This window comes from Eublepharis macularius, chromosome 5 (assembly GCF_028583425.1).
Source record: "Eublepharis macularius isolate TG4126 chromosome 5, MPM_Emac_v1.0, whole genome shotgun sequence".
Taxonomy (NCBI): domain Eukaryota; kingdom Metazoa; phylum Chordata; class Lepidosauria; order Squamata; family Eublepharidae; genus Eublepharis; species Eublepharis macularius.
Genome location: NC_072794.1, coordinates 72,586,578 through 72,608,366, shown reverse-complemented (window position 1 = coordinate 72,608,366; position 21,789 = coordinate 72,586,578). Strand labels below are relative to the sequence as shown.

At 39.3% G+C, this 21,789-nt stretch overlaps 1 protein-coding gene across 1 annotated transcript; it reads right to left on the bottom strand.

The window, feature by feature from the left end:
* Window positions 1-20,570, bottom strand: ZRANB2 (zinc finger RANBP2-type containing 2). Its single transcript, XM_054979868.1, is given in 11 exon segments — window positions 1-2,509; window positions 2,950-3,094; window positions 3,096-3,111; window positions 5,824-5,904; window positions 8,213-8,388; window positions 10,008-10,145; window positions 11,166-11,242; window positions 15,266-15,348; window positions 17,434-17,542; window positions 17,653-17,705; window positions 20,435-20,570. Coding segments are annotated over 11 exon segments (1,167 nt in total). The 5' UTR covers window positions 20,491-20,570; the 3' UTR covers window positions 1-2,276.
* Between the last annotated feature and the right edge of the window lie 1,219 nt (window positions 20,571-21,789).

Here is a 21,789-nt window from a genome sequence, read left to right as displayed (position 1 = left end):
GAATTTTAAGATCAGCATTTATTAAGCTCAAAATGTGCCAGTAAATCCAAAGACAGACATTTTAAGCCCAGAAAGCTCACAGTGCAACCATGGAATCATGGCAACCCACCATCTTGGTTAATCAAACCTTGTGAATACTCAGAAGTCCCACTTATTTGAAATGGGACTTATTCCAAAAGGAAGTGTGCCTAGGATTGCAGTTGATCTACGAGCTCCACAACAGCCTAATCTTCAATGAAGCGGAGCCAGACAATAATAAAGCATTACTTTAGAAAATACTAAAGCACTCTTTACATACAATTTATATTTAAGATTTTCTTTAGGAACCTAACTTTATGGTCCTGTAAAATGACTATGCTATTTCATCTTTGGGTGTTTAAACACTGCAAGAAAATGCTTATGGAGATTACTGTGTACACAGCACACTGCACTTATATAATATGCTATTTTGAGAACAAATTATAATTTGTGATCTGACCATAACCTTCACGTAGTATAAAAGGGCATACATCTAAAACTCAAACTAGTTCTAGTTGCCTTTGTTTGTATTGGTAAACTCTGCAATGTGGTCAGATAGTGATTTAACAAATACGTACATACATTTTATCTTTGATTCACATGCTTTATTTACACTTGTCTACAGAATTATATCTTCATAGAACAAGCCAGTACATTTTAATCCAAACCAAATGAAACCATAATTTTCCCATAGTTCTCTCTAAGATACTGCTTGCCAAGTTTAAAACCTATCTGTTACAATACTTAGGAATACAAAGCACAAGAATAACTAACTTTAACATGTAGCTTCTAGCAAGTCAGATTTTCACAATTTAATAAACAGACTTTCAAGAAGTCAGAGGCACAGTTACAAGAGACTATTTGTTCTTGTGCAATCTATGCTACGTTAAGCAATTTTTAAAAACCCAGATAGTTAAGAGAAAGAAATAAAGGAAAAATTGCAGGGCACTTGTTTTTGCAAAATTAATCCAAAACACTTCTACAGCAAAAGGAACATTTTGCTTTGTCTTTTCTCAGTCTAAAAGAAGTGTAGGATATTCTTAAGAGGAAAACATAAGACTAGTATGATCCATTTTGTCTTTGTGCAGCTTGCTTTACAAAGCAATGTTCAATATGAAAACTGAAGATATATTGCTTCTTTTCTAGAAACACTACTCTCCTTTCATATACTTACCTTGGGATGCCAGTGAAGAGGATATATTTCTCCCAAGCAAATGGAGCTTAAAAATGGCTGTATTTAACAAGTACTGGTAGTAAAACAAACGTCATGAAGCATTTTAAGACACAAATATACATTAGTATAACTAAATTATCTGCAGTGATTTGTGATTACAATTATGCTTAAGTCTGTATTTGCTGTAAGTTACGAATCTGAAACAAAGCTCCTGCCAGCCTGAAATCAATTTTATTTGACTTACAGTGAATGATTTCAATATTACATTCCAATTCCTTTACAAAAAGGCTCCAGTAGATCTGAATAAAAGTGATTCTTGATCTCTTAATACTTCCTTGTATTTCGGTAACTATGCCTAGATGCTCAATTTCTGGGGGCTCCAAAGTTCCTGCATGCATACTGAGACACAGAACACTGAATTTCCATTCTGACCGCACCTTTTTATACCAATGAGAATAATTATTGAGAGCTGTCTTATGAAGTAGCAACTCAAGGGGCTGAGCTAGAAAATGTCACCTGAATAGCATGGTTGTGCACAGAATACCAGATGCATTTCTTTGGATTCCAGGAATTAAAGAGTTCGAAAGAGATCACACAACTATGAATGAGAATGTGGTAAGACCTAATTTACAGAGCTGAAGCTTATGCATCTTTCAAGTTTCTTCAAAACCATGCCATTAAGAAGCACTCACAGATGTACTCTTTCGTTCAAAACTTTACCTGTTGCCAAATTTGCAAGCAATTGTATAAGGCAGCTTATCTAACAGACATGCTGGTATCTTACTTATGGAGAAGAGGTATTTTTTATCAGTGTATGAATTAATTCTTTAGTCACTCTGTTTTCTATGTTTCTTGTAAGGATGAGAGGAACTGATGATTAAACACATCTATGTTGATCTGGGCAGTTCTGTACCTACCAGATGTTAAGCGACAAATAAGAGTTGACCATACAAAGCTCTCAAGAGAGAAGTAATTAACAAATTCGAACCTTGACATTCTCAAGTCCAGCTGAATAAGATATCAAGCAGGCATACAGTTTCTGAAAGAAAAACAGAGCCATACTACTCACCTTTTCTGAGTCAATTTATGGCTTAAAATGCTTCATTATTTTTGTTTTATGAATTAAAATAGCTGCAGTTCTCCATTTAACATGCACTTCTACTAGCAGATTTAGCACTTCTGACCAAATAAGACACCAACTTCTTAAAAACGTCTCATGCACTGTTTTGTGTATGAGTGTGAATCTGAATATATTATTTCTTTTTAGAACTTGTACGGGATCCAGAATGAGATGATCCAGATGAAGACCTGCGATGCCTGTAAGATACAAAATGAAAAAAGCATGCAAACAAGTTTGAGTTATTGTGATCTTCACACAAAGCAGAAAAGAAGGGGAAAAGATGGGGCAATATATAAACCGTGGATGTAGTTATTTGGTCTGTCTCTGTATTGTAGGTACTGAACAAGTTCACAGCTACAGCTTTTTTGTTAAGAATATTTTAGCAAAATTAACTGCATGATGAATATTCTGAACTTCTAAAAATGAACCCTTTTCTAGAAAGCTTACAGTAGTCACAAATTATTCATTTTAAAGCTATGATTTGGAAAAGGATGGAGCCAGAAAGACTGAAATTCATATAAATAGGAACAGTTATCTTCAAACACACTCAATACCTAAATATTCAACGTTTTCCTAGCTCCCACATATTCAATCAACATATAAGGACCAACCATTCTTATTCTACAGAAACCCAAACCTTTCAGGTGACCGTGATCTCGTTCGCCTTTTTTTGCGATCACCAGATGAAGATCTAGATCGACTTCTCTTTCGGCTTCTCTCAGGGGAAGAGGACGAACGAGAGCTTGAGTAAGATCTTTTCCTTGGGGTTGATGAACCCCTGACGGACCTGGAGCTGGATCTTTATTAAGAGATAAGGAAAATTTAATCGCAGTACAAATAATGAGCTAAAAATCTGTATTACTTATCACTTAAATGACAGGTAGATAACAAAAGCCTGAGTCACAAATACTTACTGATGGAATATAACAAGGAATACAACAGCCTCAGGAAATGTTTCTCAAGTATGGGCCTGTGGCTTAATTTTGGAATTTATACTGTTAACTTCAAAGCAATTTTTTAAAATTAACAAGACTGATAACAATATGAATACCTTTACTTAATTTAAAGTTTCTATCTCAATATCAAACAAGTGAGAGCACAGCATATGCAGTATAAAATTCCTCTATATTAAAAGAAGAGAGGGAGAATAAGCTTAAACTTGGAAATTGTATGCAACCTAGCATAAACCTTCATAAAGAAGTTTCTGGTAAAATTGCTAGAAACGCTAAGTGACCACGATCCTTTGCACACATGCATATAAGAAACATACTGCATACATGTACTAATTTTTCTGGAGAAGCCGTAAGTATATCACAATAAAGATGTGAAAATTTATTTTACCCTGAGAATTTACAAGGCTGTGAAGTAAAGAAGGTAATAGCATTTTAGAGCATGTTGCCTACAATGGCAAACCCTAGCTAAGAAAAAAAAATCAAATGGCAAGGCTATATCCTCCTCATGTTGGCAAACAGACAGAAGCATCTGGCGTACTTTTATTTGAAAAACAGAATACTAGACTATGTCTGGAGTGACAAGAAACTGTAGTTTTTAGTAATGAAGGACAGGCGCAATCAACATACTTTGTCATCCCAGGATTTAACCCAGATGTTGAAAACAGACCTCATGAACTCCTGGCAGAAATCAAATATGGGAAAGAAAGAAAACAGGTAAAGAGAGATTCCCAGATCAAGAAAGAAAGAGAACTGAGCGGGGGCTGTTTTTTCCCCCTTGAGGAATTTAAGGAATAACTTAGATTGGTGTACGGAAAGGTACATAATCTTTTTGTAGTTTGACGGCCTGGTAGTGGGGTCCAATGCTTTAAAAGATACTGGGGCATTAATACCCTATCTCCAAGTCACACTTCTTAATTGCTAAATATATAGAGAAAGATGAAGCTGCAACTGAGATGATGAAAAGTACTTTGCATATGTTCAGAAGTACTTTACTCCTTGTTCTGTGTTGAAAACTGATATGGATGCACCTACTGTTGCTGAGCTAGTCACTTGGGCTAGTCAGAATTCCCCAACTATAAATGGAAATGTTTTCATCAAAATTATATCAATGCAATGACTTGCATATGTATGTTACATTGTCTCTCACTTGTCTGACTGCATTTAACTACCTGTTAGTCTAGATTGTACTTGTCCCATCCCTATTTGTCAGACCAAGCTGTTAATTTGTCAGTGCACAGCCCCACCACCAACAGGTACCCCTATTTTCATCTGTGAAATGTTGTAAATTGCAGTAATATACTTCTCAGCTCTAGTTAAAAACATAACGGAACAGAGAAACTGAGCCAAAGCCACCACTGGCATGCATACACAGGGCAGTAAGCATTAGTCTGCTAGCAGGGCAGTCCAACCTAGAGATGCCAATCTGGTCTCTTTAGGAGCTTTACAGTAGGGCAAGTGGCAGAAATTATGCTACCCAACGCATGATAGTCATGTCCAGCTGAAAACCCAGATGTAATGTTCGCACCTCAGGAGATGCCCTGGCTGTTTTCCAAAACTCCGTAAGTACCATAGGAGTTTTCTAGGATGGCCAGAGTGTCACTTACATCGCATCCAGGCTCTGCTGGATGTAATGTCACACAATGTTGTTTCTGCCCTCATACCTCTCTCTCCTCAGCCTGGAGAACAAGGGCAGGTGGGCAGGGCCACCAGCAGCCCTCCTATTGTAACTGGGCACATAGCAACTGTAGTCCAGCACAAGAAAGAGAATGGCTAAAATGGCTGTGCAAATGAGCTGCTAGCTTGAGCCTCTGCAACACTGTAGGTAGGACTAAGCTTTAAAATCCGACTCAAACACAAGAAAATTGCCTTGCTACCAAACAAGTAAATATGTCTTGTGCGCTAGCTTGTAGCTTTTGTTTTAGTAAGTATTTTGATCTTGACCAAAAATCTCAAAGTATTTATTTACTCATTCATTTATACCCCACCTTTCTTCCCCTATGCGGACCCAGAGTGGATTCTCCTCTCCTGCACTATTCTGCCCAACAATCAAAACAGAGAGAATGGTTTCGCAATAGCAACTTGCCAGTTATTTTACCAAGATGTTCATCAGATATCAAGACACCAGGATTCTACCCCCTCTGCCATAATACAGATGGACAATGCATCAGGACAATCTAAGGAATGGGAGGTCTTTGTTTACCTATCATAGTCCCATCCAAACCTCTCTCTGTTGAAAAAATCTACACACAGAGACTTGCTTCATCTCTAAGACAGTCTTGGGGCACCGCCAGCACACAGAAGATAGTGGAGAAATAGGACTCTGCTGAATCATATTGGGGCGGGGGGAATCATATCTTTAAACAAAGAGACCTAACATTGTGAGTTAGTGTTTTAGCCTTTAGTACATTCAACAAGCTTCCCTAGGAATGCAAAATTAAGAAAATTCACATAGGGGCTGGGGAGAAGATTTATCAAGATATCTAGGGCTGAATATAGCACACCACCAATTATCCTTTTATTCTTTCTCTGCCAAGCAGAGAGGCTGCTACCTCATTCACCTTGATTTCGACCCACGAGATCTAGAATGTTCCCTGGAAGTAGAACGAGATCTTGACCTTGAACTGGAAGAGCTTCTTGACCTGAAACAACATGAAGGATTTGTTTTGACTGAACATCAGTCAAGATTGAGGGCAAATACAGATAAAAATTATTTTATCTTCTTGACTACAGCAAACACATTTGAGTATAGCATCTCACCAAAACTCCTAAAGGCCAGACTCCAAATCATTGTTTAACTCATTAAGTGACCTGTGCTAATCCAGTAAAAAAATTATTTTTTCTCTCAACTGATTATCATGGCATATTGCACAGTGCATAGCTTCACAAGGAGTTTGCCGTGTAGTATGGAGGGCTTCTGCTGTTAGATAAATACAAATTTAATTCCAAGTATCCAACATGGCTCTTTGGAACCAGGTTTGCCAGAGGCAATACATATATTTGCTTTTAACAAAATAACAGGCATGATATTTATAAATATTGAGAATAAATTTCTGTGTACTGATTTAGAAAGTTTACTGCTTGTTCATCAGGGTCAATGCTCTCAATAATTAAGTTGTATACATAACATTTAAAATATATTTTACTTTGAATTTTAAAGTTAAGTTATTCAGTTCAAGAAGCAGAAAAGTCACGCAATGGAGCATAAGTCTACCTAACATAACAAAAAGTTTCAGAATTTTAAATATATTAATGTATGTATAAAAATATTAGTTTCAGCTCTTTAATAAGAAGTGGAATTATTTTCAGCCAAGACCAAGTGCCATTACTCACACTGTGCAAATCACTATCCAAGGGCTCAGGATAATCAAGTCATTTAAATTCAAGGGTTTCAAAGGTTTTAAAACTTACGATCATTTTAGAAAAATATTTAAATATTGTTTAAGACATGATTTATTACAATGAAGTCAAGCACGGGGCATGCTAATTGTTGAAGTAATGTCATATGAATCTCTTTCAGGCACCTGACGAAGGGAGCTTTGACTCTTGAAAGTTTAAATTCTGAAAATTTTGTTGGTCTCTAAGGTGCCACTGGACTCAGAACCTGCTGTTCTTTCAATCACTTGTGGGATTTTAGATGGAGCTCCATATTTTCCTTTTACATGCCCATTAATATTATGCAAATGCTTCATCTTCCACAATCTCCAGCTGTAAAGGAGGATGCTCACAGGAGGGTCAACTTTTGTAAATACAGCATAGTTTCAGGTAGGCAGCCATGTTAGTCTGCAGTAGAATAGCAAGATTCGAGTCCAGTAGCACCTTAGAAACCAATAAGATTTCTAGGGAATGAATCTCAAGAGTTAAGGCACCCTTCATCAGTTATTTGACAAACAGAACTTTGACTTTTGAAAGCTACAAGTACAGCATGTTTTTCCTGAGGTTACGAATAGCCGTAGTGCAAAATGAAAGGCAACTGAGCCCAGTGCAGAAGCCACATGTGTGGTCTCTGGATTCTACACATTAATTCTTATTTTAAAATAGTGACCCTGTTCATAATATGCCATATTGACTGGTAGCAATTCTGCAATGTAATGTGCAATTGAGAAACATTTGCCTTTTGTCAGGGGTTATTTATTGCCTATTAAGGATTGAACTCAGATACCATGAACAAATTTGAAATGAGAATGCTGTTCAAGACTACATTTGTAGATTACCACTAGAAGCATCAAAAATAAACACTAATATCCTGTACAAAGCGAAATAGTAACTGCTATCCTCCATAGTTTTGCTTGAAACACAATTATAAGTCAGCAATGACACAAAGAAGTTCCCAGAAAGCATTCCTCAAACAAGAGCACAGAAAACTGCGCAAAATGTACTAGGACTTTTGGTGAGGAATAAGGACTTTATTGTTTTTATTTATAGTTTCATCTTAATCAGCAGAGGAGATTTTCTATACATAGGAAATTCAGTGCTTGTTTAGAAATGGGTATCAAGTAAAAGTTTTCATCCTTCCAACTCAAAGTATTAAAAAGTTCAACTATGAAATGTTTTCTAGCTAAATAAACAGGCTTCCAAACAAGGCTAGTGCTTTATCCTCAACAGACTACTGTCAAAGTCATACGCTATAGCACTTAGTGTCATGAATTCTATCAGGCCAGATCAAGTATCAAGCAAAACAAATTATGGCCTCAGAAAGTATTAAAAATCTACTATCAAGACTGACTTACTGTCAAGCCTTTCACTTACACTGCTATCAAACTAGCACATATCCTCAAGTGTGTGACTACTTAAAATTTTCCGAACGTAAGCTTAATCTACTTGTGCAGGCTGCATATGTAAGATTTATTAGATAAACTGTGAAAAAAACCAGTCACAAAAAAAGATGTAAATAAAGAAGTTAGATACTGACATTTTGTCTGGCGTTACCCTTGACCTGTACCCGTTTACCTGGACCTGGACCTTGAGCTTGAGTGGGAGGATGAGCGAGATGAAGATTGTGAGTGGGAAGATCGCGACTTAGAACGGCTGCGTCTACTCTGGGATTTCTTTTTCTTAGCAGAATCTTCCTCCTCACTGGCATCGAGATTATATTTTGAGAGATCAGCATCATCTTCATCTTCATCCTGAAAATATAAACTATTGTTATATTGGTTAAGAAAAAAGCATTTACTAAAAATAATTATTAAAGTAGAGAGCCCGTTTGATGTAGTGGTTAAGAGCATGGGACTCTAATCTGGAGAACTGGGTATGATTCTCCACTCCTACACTTGAAGCCAGCTGGGTGACCTTGGGTCAGTCACAGCTTCTAGGAGCTCCCTCAGCCCCACCCACCTCACACGGTGTTTTGTTGTGGGGATAATAACATACTTTGTAAACCGCTCTGAGTGGGCATTAAGTAGTCCAGAAGGGTGGTATATAAACCAAATGCTATTATTAAGCATATCTCTTTTCTACCTCAAATATTCAGTGTAGGTACCAAAAATCTAATCAAGATGAAAAACATCATAAAACACAAATAATTACATGCATTCATTAACTGTCAGTTAAAATATTGGTAATTGGACCAAGGAGTACTGGGTTCAGTTACCCACTTGTTTTATATCTCAGCCCAACCTACCTCAAAGCCCCTGTAGAGATAAACTAGAATAACCACACTCCACCCCTGTCCCCTGAACAACAGACAGAGTATTTTAATAGGCTACATTTTCCTCAAAAGAGGAGAGAGAATCAGTTTTTCAAGACTCTCCTGTTAATTTCTATTTTAAAAAAACCCAAAGGTTGCATTATACTATTGTTTATCTATACAGTGCACACACCAGAGCACATTAGTATAATTCTCCATGATGCTGTTTTTACAGTGAAATCCTAAGAAGAGTTATACCAGTTTAAGCCAATTTACATCAATGGACTTAGACCTGACTAACTCTGCTTATAACTCTGCTTGTGTATTTCTAGATTCTTTGTTCAGGGATCTTGGATATTACTAAAACAAAATCTAATCTTCTTTGCTATTCAGCATTTAGAAGGCAACAAGCAGAGTAGCTGTGCTTGAATCCTAAAATCCTACACCATGTTAATTTATAGTGTTATTCCCTGACACCTGAACAGTAGCTAAAGTTAAAGAGTATCCTATTATACAAAAGGCTAGCTGTGTTCCTGACAACTCACCTCCTACCCTGGTGCATCTCCAGAGGGCACTGATGCAGAGGGAATCCCAGGCAAGGCAGCCTGTCCCTCCAGAAAGCTTGCTGCAGCAGAAAGCCCAGGCTGAGATCAAGCACAGAGCAGGTGACAATGCTTGCCCCCAGCTGGGATCAGGAGTGGAGACGATGGAAATGCCCGCCCCCCACCTTCACCCAGCTGGGAGCAGGTGGCAATGCCTGCCACCTGTCTTCACCCAGCTGGAATCAAGAGCGGAGCAGGTGGCAATGCCTGCCTCCCTGCCATCACCCAGCTGGGATCAGGAGCGGAACAGGTGGCAATGCCCCCCTTCAATTCCTGCTCCCCCCTTCACCTGGCCAGGATCAGACGTGAAGCAGGCAGCAATGCCTTCCCATTCACTTGACCAGGATCAGGCGCAGAGCAGATGGCAATACCCGCCCCTCTTCACCTGGTTGGAATCAAGCGCAGAGGAGGTGGCAATGCCCGCCTGTCCGCCCTCCCCTTTCTAGAGCCTGTTGTGTTTTTTCCCCACAATGAGCTTTGTTGCTAGTATACAATATATTCAGGTAAGCAGTTTTACCTCATCCAATTTATATTTTGACAGATCTCCATCCTCATCCTCCTCTTCTTCACCTTCTGATTCCTTATCTTCAACTTCCTTTAGGATTGATGCAGGACCAACTGGCTTTCCTCTATATTTTTTCTTTTTGCGACCAAACTAAATAGAAATACATTGTAAATGACAGAAACATGAACAAAGTCAAAAGACTGATTTTTAACTGAATACTCTCTATTCTCTGATAAAATATTCCTCCTGCCCCATTTTACTACTTGATAACAAGCAAATGGGCACAAAACAATTCCTCCACACATAAAGCATGATTTATATAATTGTGTGTGGAATTATGAAGTTTAAAAATCTATGCTGGAATCTAGAGAAGTGATGGAAGAGATCAACACAAAATCGTTTGTTGATTAAGCTGCAGCTATTCTCATGCTGAAGCAGCATATATTTATATTATATCTATTGTGTACTAAAGATGTGGTATACAGTACATAAACTAAGCATGCATAAAAGAATTTGAGACAATTCACATCATATATCCCATTACTGAATGAGAAACCAGAGTATCCCACTACTTGTTTTCAGCTTACTCAAATGGTCAACTTGTACAACCAGTGAGACAGCAAGAGAAGCAGAAATTTCTGACTTATGAGGTGTGTTTGGGAGCATCTATGATCCCAAAAATGGGTATTACTACATTCCATCCTTTCCTTGGACACAAATTATACTTATGGAATGATGAATGAATGAGTCCCCACAAGAAAAGATGACTATAAATAATGTAAATAAAATGTGCTTAATTTAAGGAAAGGCCACAGTGGATCATTTCACAATTGTTTCCTACACTGTAAACCATAAAGGTTCCACCTGTGAAATGAAAATTCCTTCACAAGGTTTGCAGAATTACCAATTAGAGAAATCTAATTTTCTAAACAGCGAAAGGAAGCTGAAAATCAAATTTTGGAGGCTTTTTTAAAACTTTATCCTCATTGGCATTAAGGCTAACTAGCAGCTTAGTTTCCTTCAACCGATGAATTCCTTACGTTAGTGCAACTATAGAAAGCGCAATACAGATTTATGGACTACTTTTGTGGATTAGGACCCGATTTAAGATTTTCAATTTAAATGACCTTTAGAAACAGTAAGCCTATTCATAATGTACATCTCACCTACCTCATCGTATTCCCCATCAGATTCTTCACGTTCTATATACTCAACATTCTCTCTTTCATTGAATCCCCCACCATATCCTGCAAAAAGAAGTTTCCAATAATCTTATACAGTATTTCAACACAGGTGCTAAGCTTTTTTCACTAAAATCAACAGAAGTTCCTAAATATGGAAGACATCATGAAGTATGTGAGCAGATTCTCACTACTTGCAGCTGTTTTGGGGATCACTGCAAATGGTAATATCTGCAAACATGAGGCAAGGAATCAGCTGCCTCCAAGGATGGACTGGGAGGCTGAAAAGGCCCTGGCAAGGGCCCTGCCACCTCATGGATTAAGGCCCAGCCTGGGTAAGTTACACAAAGTATCCAGGTTATCTGCAGAATTGGTAAATCAAGAATCTGCAAATGATGAGAGCCTACTATACAGCAAAAAACGTAGAGTATAACTACATGCTACTACATGACTGTAGAGGACTTATCTGACTGCAATTCTATGCTGTGTTTTGGCAAAAAAGTGTGATTTCTGGATGTATTGAGAGAGTCCTTTAAATAAACTTTAAGACAAGAACTTTCAATATGTGAAATATTCTCCACTCCCAATACTGCACACCCATGTCTCTCCTGAAAACAATTCTCAAAAGTTCACCAATATTTTAGAGCATAAGCAACCTGAAACAGAAAACAAAGCAAGACCTATAACACAAGGAAACACACCAGGGTACATAGAAAGGCACTGTGACTCTAAATGTAAAATTAAAATATAAAAATTCAAGTATGGATCAAGTATCAAGTTGATAAAACAATCAAAACTATTTGCCTTCAAAGTTATTTACAACAGAAAGTACATGAAATCTATGCAGCACTTCCTATATGTTTTCAGCCTGGACCATGGCAAAGAGCTTGTTTTAGACTCAACTACAGATTACAGCTTCTAAGCAGTAAAACTACATAAGGCCCAAGTTACTTACAGCACAACTACCATTTCTGAAATCAGAAAAAAAAATATATCACCACCGTACTTTTTCTTTAGGATAAGATATTATCATCAGTCTCTCCCTTCTTCCAAGCTGGATGTCAAGAAGCAAGGCAACCATTTCCAATACAAAACACTGTGGGTTCTGGAATAAAACTCGTTCAATGGGTATCCATTAAAAGAAGCACACTGTTTCCATGGGAATACTCACTGTCTCCTGCCCGGGAGGGAGGGGGGGAATCTAAACCAGTTACATTCCAATGCTGTTACTTCCTGAATTGCAACAAAATTTCATTTTGCCTCCTTAATAAACCATTAAATTCCTTGTATGCAATTCTACGTGTGGTAATCTAGAGAACTGTAAAAGCTGTCTGTACTGCAATACACAGGCAAAGTGCTTAACACAAAAACATTTGTTGCCATACCACATTGCCACATAAAAACCCTCCACAGCAGCTGTTTCCCACCTGAAGTTAAGATTCCTGGAAAATTCACCATGTGCTGAGTAAGGGTGTGTGATCTGGCTTTCTGAGCAGCCCTTTAAAGCTGGATTTTTGCCAATTTGGAGAAAACCAGCTATGCTGGTTCACACTAAAGAATTCCACATCTGATCCGGACAGTTGGATCAACATAGCTGGATTAAACATGGTTAATTTGATTTAATCCTCCACATGCAGTTTCAGCCAGCCTCCCGGAGTCCTTCCGGGCTTTCCTAGCTGTGGAGGGAGAGGAGGGAGAAAGGCAGAAACAGGGAAAGTAAGTGGCTAGTGGTGGGAGAGAGCTTGGCTGTCTGGTCAATCGAGATTCTCTGGAGCCTTTTTCAAATCTGCAAGGAGATTAAAGCAGCCTGGCTCAGACGACAGACTCCATTTTGAGTCAGAGGGAGACTGGAGAGACTGTGCTGTGTGATTATGGCTTAGCCTTTGGCTGCTCTCTGCCTTGGATTCCCTGCCTTGCTTGCCTGGATCTCTTGGATTGCTGGCTGCCTGGAGTGGAGGACAATTTGAGGACCTGTGCTGGAGGACTTCTACCTGATTTGAGAGTTGTATACTCACTTTTTTCCTGTCTTGGGGGCGGGGCGGGGCGGGGAGAGGATTGGCTTTGTGTTTAGGAGGGTGTAAGGAGCAGGCCCCATTCCACCATATTCAGAGTAAAACTTTAGTTCAGGCTTCATGCCTGCAAGAATTCTTTCTAGGCCTGTTTGCTGAGAGAGGCACAGCCACTGTTAATTAGCTGCACCTGCATTCCTATCTTTCCTGAGAGAGTGGCCTTGAGAAGCTCAGTGCCTAGTGTGGCTCTCAGCTCTAGCCATACGCCCTAAACTTTCACACTTAATGTCCAATTAAGTAATGAGTCCTGACTGGTTCCTTGAGTGAGCTGATGGCCCCTACCACTTTGAAGAAGCTTCACTGTTTCTGGGCAGTTTCTCTCTTTCCATCATTCTACCTCTGGACACTATTCAGTTCTGTTATAACCAGCTATGCTACCTTGTAACCACTGCCAGCAACCAGCTATGGAAGAGGAGAGCTTCTAGCTCCATGCCAACTCCAGGGTGCCTAGAATGAGCTGGCATGGATGGACTTTGGTAAGAACAACCTGCCTTGGAACCAACTCAAGAGAATGTTTAGTCAGATAGCCAGCAAAGTAGTAATTTTAGCTAGATAGAACATAGACAGAATTAGCAAGCTGTTGTTTTTGCCTTGCCTAAATGCTTTCATGAGCGGTTTCTGCCTAGCACACGCTTTTATGTTCTTTCTATAATAAATCCTTATATCTTTTACCTTCCTGTGTCCAGTGTTGCTTGCTAAGGAGGTACACACACTCAAAAAAGAACCCAGAAGCAAGGGTGCTTCAAACTAATGACCAGAACTCTTAGAGGCTCCTAGGTGTCTTGTGCCGTCTGGAGAACTGACAGGGACGGGAGATGAGAGGCTCTGGGTCGATACAGAGGGATACTCAATGGTGAGGAAAAGGACAAGTTTTTTCTTACAGTTTCTTTAATAATTGCTTTGGTTGTTAGGGGAGGGGTGCTTTGGCTTTGGCTAAATTGTTGCAGTTCCTTTATTTGCAGACTGTTCTTCTGGAGGGATCTTCTCTTTAACCTTGTTGATTGCATGCTGGTTTAAAGTCAAGCAAGAGAGCTGCTTCTGTTTATTTGTTGTGAGAGTTTCTGTTCTTGTTGGGAGGTTTTTTGGTGGTGGAGTGGAATTGCCTTTCACCACTTAAAGGTGTGTTGTTCTGCTGCAGTTGTTATCGTTAATAATGTTTTTGCCACTAGCGGACTTTTGGGGTGCTCTTGTAGGTTGTTCAGAGAATTAGGTGAACTTTTCACAAGGTTTTTTTTTTTAACACAGGTTATGTGTAGGCCTTCTAACAAAGAAGCACAAATTAATTTTTAGCTTGTAGAGACCAACACAGTTTTCACTTTAAGACGCACTTGTAGAAATTAAGAAGGGTTCAGATATGGTGTTCTAGTTAAATAGATAAATAGGACGACAGAACTGGATCCTGGGATCCAATCTTCCTGAAACTTGATAGGTGTTTAGGGGACAGTCAGGAGTAGATTCCCGGCAAATTTGGTAGAGTTTACTTGAAAAATGCCCCCTCCAACCACCCAGATAATTTTCCCCATAGGGTATAATGACCAGATAAATCTGGGATTCTCAAATCTTGCCATATCAGATTAGAGAATCTTACCCGGATTTCAGGGACACTGACTTTTTTGGGTATCCCTGAAACCTAGATCCAGATCAACCAATTTGTGTGTGTGTGTGTGTGCACTCTCTTAGTGCTGAGCTGCCTTTGGGATCATTTCCATAACCTATTGAGCTGGGAATGTCCAACTGTTTCCAGAATTTTTTGATTTAAGGAGTCTCCTTAGGAAGCTACTAGCACCGAGGCTGACTTATACCCCTCAGAAACTTTTCTCTCAGTTGCCATAGCCCACAGACAAGATGTTGAAACAAAAGCACACCTGAACCAGTTGTAAGTGTTAGAGACTTACAAGGTGAACAGATCCCTACAATGGCTTAGCTGCAAAATAATGCTTACATCAGGAAAACACAGTTTTGCATTGTATTAAAAAAGCATTCTTTTAAAACAGATAGTTTTCAAATAATCAATTTCTACCTGTCCTTTCCTCAAGTTTGGCATATTTTGGAGTGTTGCACATATTGCATTCTGATCTCCTGGCCCAATTAACATTACCACATCTTTTGGAAAAAGAGGGGGGAAAAACAGTTAGCAGCTGAAATACAGAGAAATGTATTGGCTCAACACAACATTGAATTTTAAAGAAAAATGTTTAAATAACAGAACATTAACAGAATTGACAATACTGATCTCTTTTAACAAAATATTGGTTTAAATCTATAGTGTGCAAGGTGAAATTTAGACAGAATAAGCAGTAACCTTGTTCTCTAACTGGCACTAGGGAAATGAATTCAGGCAAAATATGATTAAGAATCAGCAAACAAAACCTTGTATTTGGAGCCAGTAAAATATTAAACTCATGCCTAAATTTGTTTTTACAGTTCATTGACCAATGGATGATTTTTATTCAAGTACAGATTTTAACATTGATTTAGTTCCTATGATAATATCAAGGAAAATAGGACACTGGAAACAAAGCTGATGCTGACTGAGATGTTAAATATCAGTTAAAAATCTATTTACGGTTTTAATTGTATACATTAATTTTAATGTGTTTTTAAAATGTTGTAATCTGCCCTGACCCCTTCGTGGGGAGGGTAGAATAGAAATCCAAAGAAAAAAAATAAAAAAAAATACTTCAATTGAATCACAGTACTGTGATCACAGCAATATTGAAGGCATTTTTAAACCACTTCTTTAAAAGGAAATTGCACCAAAAATAGTTTACAAGTCACAAAAATTGTCTTAAACTTAAACATAGCTAATAAAGTATAAGGCACTGTGAAAATTGTCAAGTTTCACTTGTTTCTGATGTATTTGGGAATGCAACAACTGAAGAGTTAACAGGAAAAAGAGAGTACATGGACGCTGTCAATTAAGGGTTTATAGGTGACAATATTTTATTTTACATGGCTTATTAAAAGGAAAACAGCAAAATAACTTTACTACCACACTGATCAAAATCAACTAAATTAACTAGGGGTGTGCACCGAAAAAAGATTCGGTTTTTCTGCCTCAGATACCAGAAGTAAGATTCAGGAAAACCTGAATCCTGAAGCAGTTTCCCATTTTGGCTTTGGGTACGCAAGCTGCTTCGGTATTATTAGGCAAGCTTCGGCCACTATTTCCAATGGGAAATGCCATTCCCTGCTATCTGGGGGCCTGGGGGGGGGGCTTTTTGACCTAATAATATCAAATATGCTGAGGACCTACTCCTACCTGTCCTCTCATGACCATTCAAGTTTCATGAAGATTGGACTTGGGGGGGGGGGCAATTTATAGCTCCCCAAAGAAGGTGCCCCTATCCACCTTCAATCTCCATTATTCTCTATGGGGAAAAGTAGGGGAGCTAACCAACAAAACTATCTAGGGGAGCTAAAAAGGGGGCTGAGGTGGCATTCTGCAATCAAAATCCACCAACTTTGCAAGGGACCTACTCCTAACTGTCCTCTAAAGCCCCCCCCCTCAACTGCAGGGAGACTGGACCTTGGGGAAACCATGATCCATGTGTTTCTGCAGTTCTTCCTCACACCAGAAACAAATAGGGTGGCTGGGGTCACTTGGGGGAGGGCTATAAAGTGGCCCCCCAGGGTCCAATCTTTATGAAAGAGGACATGTAGGAGACAGTTCCCAGAAAATTTGGTAAAATTTGGTCCTAATGCCTCCCAGAAAGCCCCGAATCGTGTTTCCCATTGGAAACTGGCAAGAAGCAGCGATTCTTGCTGCCAGGGCTCCTGAAGTATACCGAAACTTTCCAAAGTGCTTCGGTAAACTTAGATTTAGTATTACTGAATTGCTTTGCTAATACTGAACATGCTTCGGTAATACTGAATCTTACCAAAGCAGGTAAAATTTGATATTAAAATCAGAATCCGGGACCCAAATCACACATCCCTAAAACTGACTGGCCTTATTGATCAAACTGATTTAGTCTTGCAGTCCTAGCAAATATGAGAGCAGTATGAAATTAAGGCTGCAACCCTATGCACGCTTATCTGGAAGCAAGCCCCACCAGAATAAAAAGGAATTTAGTTTCAAATGATTGAAGGGAGCAAAATGATACCTCAAATGAATAACTGACCATTAAAAAGTTTCATGAAATTAGAAGTAAACTATTAAATAACAGAGTTTAAAAATTAACATACGTTTTACACTGCCAGTCATTAGCACTGAAAAGGCCACGGCTCTTTTCAGCAAGAGTCTTTCCTATCTCAGTCCCTCCAGCTTTCATCATCTTTGCCTCTGTGGTTTTTTCTGAAAATAGCCAACAAAAAGAATACATTTTAAACAATACCTTACAAATTTAACTTTTGTCCTTTATCCACCTCTCAAACAATACAAAAACTATTATTTTAGATAATTACCTCGGCCACATCTGTTACAACTGGTTCTTCTAGCAAAGTTAACATTTCCACACCTGCAAACAAGAGGCACATCATTTAAATAACTTATTATTTGACTCTATATTAGTAGTGACAGGATCAGATGGCACTAGGGTAATGAATTGTTCAGTTATTTGGGATACTTTTGTTTATTCAGTCTAAGAATGTGAACAGTATCCTTGGAGATTTGAGACCTACCACCTGCAGGTATGATCCTTGCCTTTCATGGCTAATGAAATCTGCTTGGGGTTGCCTTGGTCCAAGAGGCAGTTTATGCCTCTTTGACAGAAGGGGTAATTGTTCCAGCCTTGAAAGAAGCCTACTTCGGAGCCAAGAAATTTTAAAAACTATTGACTAGTGTCAAATGTTCCATTCTTGAGAAAGTTGACTGAAAGGCTGGACAACTTCAAGCTTTCATGGAAAAAAAACAATTTAGATCCTTTCCAGTCTTGTTTTAGGTTTGATTATGGGACTGAAACAGCCTTGGTTGCCCTGATGGATGACTTATGCCAGGAGATGGGCAAAGAGAATAAGACTCTGTTGATTCTCAGTGGACCTCTCAGCAACTTTCAATACCATCAATCATTCTTCTGGACCACTTTTCTGGTCTGGGATTGGGAGGCACCATTCTGCAGCAGTTCCAGTGCTGCTTGGAGGTTTCAGAAGGTGTTGCTGGGAGACTGATGCTCAGCCTATTAGATGGTGGAGTTCTGCAAGGTTTCATCTTATTCTCTATGCTTTTTAACATCTACATTAAATTGCTGGGTGATGTTATCTAGAGATTTAGGCCGTGTTATCTCCAGTATGCAGATGAGATTCAGCTCTATCTCATGCATCTGGCTGATCCCAGGGAGGCTATGGAAATCTTGAACTAGTGCCTGGAAGTTTAATCCTAACAAGAATGAAGTGCTACTGAGGAAAGTAATCTGAGATGTCGTGAATTCTGAAAGTTCCTTAATTCCCTTGAAGGTACAGGTCCGTAGTCTAGCCCTGCTCTTGGGCCGTCTTACTTCTGAATAAGCAGGTGGCACCTGTGGCCAGAAGTGTCTTTTAGCAGCTTCAACTGGTTAGCCAGCAGCCAGCAGAAAAAATGTGGTATATATGCCCTTGTTACATTTAAATTAGATTGCAGCAAAATGCTCTATGTAGGGGTATCATTGAGAAGTGTTCGTAAACTTCAATTACTGCAAAATATTGCTGTTATGACGTTGACTGGAGTGGATAGGAGGGACTATATCACTTGGTCCATTTATGCTGGCTTCCAATTTGTTTCCAGGCACAATTCAAGGTGCTAGTGTATTTGAAAGTCCTGTATGTTTGGGGTCCAATGTACCTGAAGGACTACCTACTCCCTTATGAATCTACCCAACGACTATGATCATTTTCAAAAGCCTGTTTTGGAGGCCCCTCTTTCTGAGATTAGGCAGGTGGCAACCAAGGAGCGAGGTTTCTTGGTCCTGGCACCAAAACTCTGGAAGTCTCTTCTCAGGGAGATTCCCCAGCCCCCTCTGCTGCCATCTTCTACCGGGGCTTTTTTGTTTTGTTAGGCATTCCCTCAGTGAGCCCTCCTTCCTGCCCATTTTAAAAAATGTCTTTGTATGTATTTTAGCTCTAGTTTTAATGATGTGATTTTTTAAGAGGTGCTTTAATAGATAATTTATTATGTATGTTTCAAGTTGTTAGCTGGCTTGTTTGTGCTTTTGAGGGCAAGAACATGGGATACTTGGAAGTCCTTCTAGATGCTGTATATTTCCCCCAGTAAGAATGTTTATGATTGCACTCTTGTTTTTAAGAGTTCCTAGATTCACACATTTTCTCTCATGTAAAATAAAAAAAAACCCAGAACCACCTAAAGCATACGACTCTCTGAACTCCCAGTGGTTCAAAAACCTTCTCTTCATCTTTTAAACAACCAGAGTTGAATTATTCACAGGGTAATAGTGAACTAGAGACTTTGTAAATGCTGTATGTCTTTATGTAGAAGCTCTATAGGATACCATTATTGAAGGGAAGATTGCATGGCTGTGGAAAGGTATCTCACAGTGGCAACAGCCACTGAAGACATCTGGTTAAAGCTACAGGCTCTCCTTTTATCATTTTTTAAAAAGAACCCCTTTTTAAAAAAAAATCAGATTTTTATGCAAACCACTGATATTCTTCAGGCGTGTAGGAAGGCCTGTTGTCTGTTCATGGCTCCACTCTCCAGATTTAAATATTCTCGGATCAGGGCCACTTGGCTATTATTATACATGATATACATATATCTACAAAGTTATAGTTAGCTACATGGCAAAGCTTTAAAATTAAGCATTTTTAAAATACAGAAAAAAGATTTCTGTACTACTATATAAGCTCTGGAGTTGTATGCTTTGAATGCATTGACTTCAATGAGATAATATTTGATGAAGTCATTAGATCCGCTTTAGGAACAGCAGCGTGAATATGTTTCTTAAAAAGAGAACGGGACAAAGCCACTGTCTTTCGGGGAGGATTACAACACAAACAGTCCTGAACCACCTCACTCTTGCCGGACAATTCTTCACTCTCCAACCTTGCAGAAAACCACCTAAAACGGGACTAGATAAAGCAACCGCTCCTTTTCTCTCCCCACCCCCTCTCCCGCCTTCCCCTCTAGAAGAGAGCTCGTGTGCTTCTCTCTCTCCGCAGCGGTCCCAGGCAGGCACAACTCAGGGAGAGGCCTCGCCGCCGCCGGAGTCCCTCACAGGCCGAGGCAAGGCCTTCCTTCGCACACTCCCCAACTCACTTTTTGTCCGGGCAAATCCAGTCCCCATCGCTGACGCGGAAATTCTTAGTCGACATTGTGGAAGCTATAAACGGCCGAAATCTGCCTTTCGCCTCGGCTCAGCGGGCAGCAACGGAGCGGACGGCAACGACGCCAGCAGCAGCTGCTGACGCAGCTCGATAAGGACCCAGAGGCCCTGCAAATTATAGGCCTGTCCTTTGTAGCGCCTGTTTCCAAGAGCCCTTATCCAGTCAATAATCTTCCCTTGTCAAGAGCTACAAGTTCGTAGCTTTACATTTCGAGCCCAAAGAAGCGCGCTCCGCCAAAGCATTTGGTTAAAAAGAAACTAATCCAATCAGGCATTCAATTAGACAACTCAACAAATAATGTAGTAGGAAACGACGGCGGGGCGGAAAGCGACCCCTGGTGCGTGGAGGGCGTTATAGCGCTTGTGGGTATCGCGGGAAGATGGAGATACGAGCTTGGGAGAGCCGAGCGGGGTGGTGTTCCACGGAGATGTCCCTCCTCCCGCTCTCCGCTTGGTTAACGGTAGTAGGCGATTCTGAAAATGCGGTTGCTGTGAAGGGTGTACTGAAATAAAAGACAGAGCCCCAAGATACCTACTGGCTATGGTTTCCTATGTAGATATTGGTTCTTTTTTTAAAAAAAAAAATTATTGGCGAGTACATAAATTTTACATAAATTCCCCATATTACCTAAATTATAACAACCCCCCTTTCCCCCCTTCCTTATTGATTTCCAACAGCTTTCCAACCCTTAACCCATTTTATCGTTTAAATTATTTTAACTATATTCTTCTAAATCTTATATATATTGATATATATTGTATCCCTTATTCTAAACATGTTCAAATTATTCTATATCTCAGATTATCTAATAAGTCCATTCTATTCCTAACTGTTTAACCTATCTATTTTTAATACAATCTTCTTAATAATAGTATTAGCTTAGATTAATTAATAACTAAATTCTCCCATTAATGGTAAAGTTACTTCTCTCTCCCCTTTATAAAATCACAAATTAATAATTCTCAAACTGCCACAGTCCTCCTTTTACATCCCATTTTTTTTCTAAATATTGTTTCAGTTTCCCCCAGTCTGCAAAATATTCTCCTGGATCCAGATCTTTCAGTTTTCTTGTCATTTTGTCCATTTCTGCCATGTACAACAATTTGTAAATCCAATCTTCTATAGTTGGTATTTCTTGCACTTTCCATTTCTGCGCATACAAAAGTCTTGCTGCTGTAGTCATGTAAAATAGCAATGTTCTAATCTCTGTCTTTTGGTGTTACACCTCTGAAGATGCCAGCCACAGCTGCTGGCGAAACGTCAGGAACTACAATGCCAAGACCACGG